This window comes from Calliphora vicina, chromosome 3, assembly GCF_958450345.1.
Source record: "Calliphora vicina chromosome 3, idCalVici1.1, whole genome shotgun sequence".
Taxonomy (NCBI): Eukaryota; Metazoa; Arthropoda; class Insecta; order Diptera; family Calliphoridae; genus Calliphora; species Calliphora vicina.
Window position 1 is genome coordinate 96,080,304 of NC_088782.1, and position 3,711 is coordinate 96,084,014.

The 3,711-nt window shown below is 33.0% G+C and overlaps 1 protein-coding gene across 1 annotated transcript; it reads left to right on the plus strand.

The window, feature by feature from the left end:
- The first annotated feature begins 754 nt into the window (after positions 1 to 754).
- swa (swallow) lies at positions 755 to 3,483 on the plus strand. Its single transcript, XM_065504949.1, has 3 exons — positions 755 to 1,181; positions 1,805 to 2,743; positions 2,931 to 3,483. The coding sequence occupies exons 1-3, from the start codon at positions 902 to 904 to the stop codon at positions 3,398 to 3,400; spliced, it is 1,689 nt and encodes a 562-aa protein (XP_065361021.1). The 5' UTR covers positions 755 to 901; the 3' UTR covers positions 3,401 to 3,483.
- The last annotated feature ends 228 nt before the right edge of the window (positions 3,484 to 3,711 follow it).

The window sequence follows — 3,711 nt, forward strand, 5'->3', positions numbered from 1 at the left end:
AATAAAATTTGTCGCTGGCTGCGACCTGAGCCTATATGTTGAGGACAGCGAATTTAACCAGTCTCAAATAAATGAACCACAAATTTACAATTAATGATGCATATACTTGAGCAACCGTTTATTTCTAAAAAAAGAACTTATTACAAAAAAATAACTTATAAATATATTAAGCGACTTACCGCAGTCTTTATCCCCAACAAACTAAATTTTAATTCTAAAGCCAGTTATTACTGAGCCTACAAATTTCTTTTTGTTTATGTACTATTACAACAGTTCATTTCCAAATAAATAAACTGAACGAAAATACTGCAGTATAATTTAGGGACAAAAAGTGCGATTAGTTCGTAAACAAATATGAACAAAAGGGAATACAAAACAATATAAAAAAATCCTAACGGACAAATGAACCAAACAACAATGATCATACAATTGGTAAATAAGACAATTTAAGTAAACATTAAGGTAGCTCACAAACAATAAATATAAACAAACCGAAATAATTAAAATTAATAAAAATAAAAATCGTAATAAATTTAAATAAATAAATATATGAGCCATCGGCGACACTATTTGTTTATTGAATACACATTTTAAAAAATATTGAAATTTTTGTTCGTCCCTATAATTTTTTCTAACACTGTATGAATAAATGTCACAAATCATCTGAAAAACACGTCGTGTAAATGGAGCTTAACAAAAACAATTTTCAAATATTCGAAATATAACGGTAGTTGGTTATTCTCCTTTAGTTACTTTGTTTGAAATCCCAATCTAATTAAAATTCTAGTGCGTTCTTATGCAGTGTTCTACAAAAATATGTATGTAAACTTCGTTCGGTCTTTTTAAAAAAATACTGTCGAAATTTCATTAAAAAAAATAATAAATCAAAGTATAAATAAAAATGAGCATACAAGATGAAAGTTTTCCATATGATGATGATTTAGAATTTTCTCGTAATTCGGGTAAAAATTTAGTTTTTCCTCACCACAAACCACGACGTACAAGTGCATTGGCGAATAATGAATCGATTGAAGGTCAACAACATGTTTCTACGAACTCGAATATTTCAACATCATCTCCTTTACAAAATCAAGATGATTCAATAGAATCTTCAAATGATTTTTGTCCGCCATCAGAGACCAGTGGCAAAACAAATGCCAGTGAACCTAATGATATGCAGGGTAAGATTTTAAGTAATTGATATTATGGAAGAGCAGACTAAAACATTTGTTTTATTTTATTAATATTTACTCTAGTTTATGAGGTTTTTGCTTTTGGTGTGAAACTTTTTAAGAAAGATAATACTAAAAATAACATTAAAATTGGAACAAAAAATAAAAATGAACCGAGTTATTTCTACATGTTTTCTTTTGTTTTCCCCATGACATTCCAACTACAGTTTCCTGGCATATGCTGGCCCAAAAACCCTTATAATTCCGTTCAAATCCGACACATTGGAGTCGATCGGAAGGAATGTGGTAAATAAAATATATTTGAATTCTTTTATTAATTTCAAAAACTTTTGATTCGAAACAATAATAAAATTTTCTGTAAAGTATAGCGAAAATCGGGCAACATTTGTCCATAGTCCCCATAAAACGACCCCCTCAGAAAATGACTTGAACTTTCAAAATTGTTTTATAATAATTAATATCGTAATGAAATTGGACATAAACAAGTTTTATATGAACCTAAATCTGTCTACCAACTTTTGTGAGGATAGATCCATAATTGATCCTATCCCCCATATAACCCCTATAGTTCATCTATAAAACTTATATCTCTATTCTATTATTTTTTATAGAAACTCAGAAGAAAAAATCAGAGTTCATACGTCACAATCCCAACAAATCAATTTCCTATCAGGACATACACTCAGAATACACCAAAAGACGTTTCAAACATGTTGAGAGTACAGTTGGTCGATACATTGCCGATATAAAGGCACAAGATAAAAAACGTCGAAATTCTGGCAAATTTCAGAGACATCGTTCTATGCCCGAGACACTACATGGAACCGAAACGACAGTACCGGAACTAAACAATGACTCTAAAATACATGGAGTGCTGCATCACAGTACCAACGATTTAGATCGCATACACGATCCTCACAATGATTTACAAAGTGATCCTGACACCGAAATCTATGATAATCTTACGACTACAACATCATCACTATCCACCAGAGATTTGGGTTCAGATGCTGGCATCTTATTGGACAAACAAACCTTTGAACAACTATTGAGCGATAAGGAGCGCAAAGATTATTTGCAAACAAAATTGGAGGAGAAAAATGCTGAAAATTGCCGTTTGAAATTGAATTTGGAAAAAATGCGTATTGAATATTCTGATTGCAAGGACAAACTGAAACAAATACAAACTCAACGATTCACTGGTTCATTTGGTAGCATAAATGCGGTGGCCAATTCATTGGGCCGAACATCGCTGCATAGTTTGTTGTATCCCCAAGAGTCTAGAGAAAAGTCTACACAAACGGATAGAATACTAACACCTTCACCCGTTCCTCCACTAAATAAACAAAACAATGATATGTTTGCTACACCACTTACGCCAGATTCCAATAATAATTCATTTGACCATGCTGCCGTGGGTATGTTGGCACCTGCTGCCCACAAAGTGTCAAAATGTGTAGCCACCATTCAACCGCTTTCACTGAATTTCAGCAATCTTGTTGAGCAAGATAGTCGTGATTTTAATAGCAGTAATATAAATACTACCATGGGTGAGTAAAGTCTACTAATTCACGAATCTATGAACTCTATTTCCCTCAGTCTCTGTGGGGCATATTGTGTAATTCGATTCGAATGTTTTTTTAATCGAATTGCCCCCTGGTATTTTAAACATTTTAAAATATGACACAGCCTTATTCATAATGAGAATATTTATGCTAACTTTCATTCCTAATCTAGGTTTTCTACGTCAACGTTCCAATTCTATAGCGGCCCGTAAAAAATCAACCCCTTTACCCGCGAATATCTCGAAAGTTAGTTCAACCGGCAGTAGTGTGCCTAGTAGCAGTGATTCTGCCATTGAAGTAACTGATTCGCCCAAAAATCAACGACAAAGTCGTCGTGAGGAATTCATTTATTATGAACAACGTTCTCAACGCTATTCTGTTCTAGAAACTCGTAACGCTGGTCGAAATTACCCGGATACTGACCATAGCACATCTCCCAATAACAATTCAATCGAGGACGGCAATGCTAGAGGAAATTCACGCAAACGCCATAATTTGCGGTCACGTGTGATGCGATTTTTTGGCGCTTGCACGAAATGTGAAGATCACAATTTGTCATTAGAAGCTGTCGATAAGTCTACACACTCGCAGATTCCACTTTTGGAAAAAAGTACACAGAATTATTGCCGTAATGTACGTTGAGATTTATCATGGTATAAGTAATGTTTATATGTATTTTTCTGCCCTACAACATTTTCAAATGAATTTTAGACTAAAGTATTAAATATTAGGCAAAATAAAGAATAATAAATTGCATTAGCAATTCCAGTATAAATATATTCAGTGCGAAATGAAAATAACAAACTAGTGAAATCTTTTGTCCGTTACTGGAGAAATTTAAGGATACAAATTATAACAATATTGATTTTTGAACAGATATGCCTTCTCAAGCATTAAATTATTTGCAGGTATTTGATGGAAATCGATTTCGAAAACGAAAATAGATGTTATGT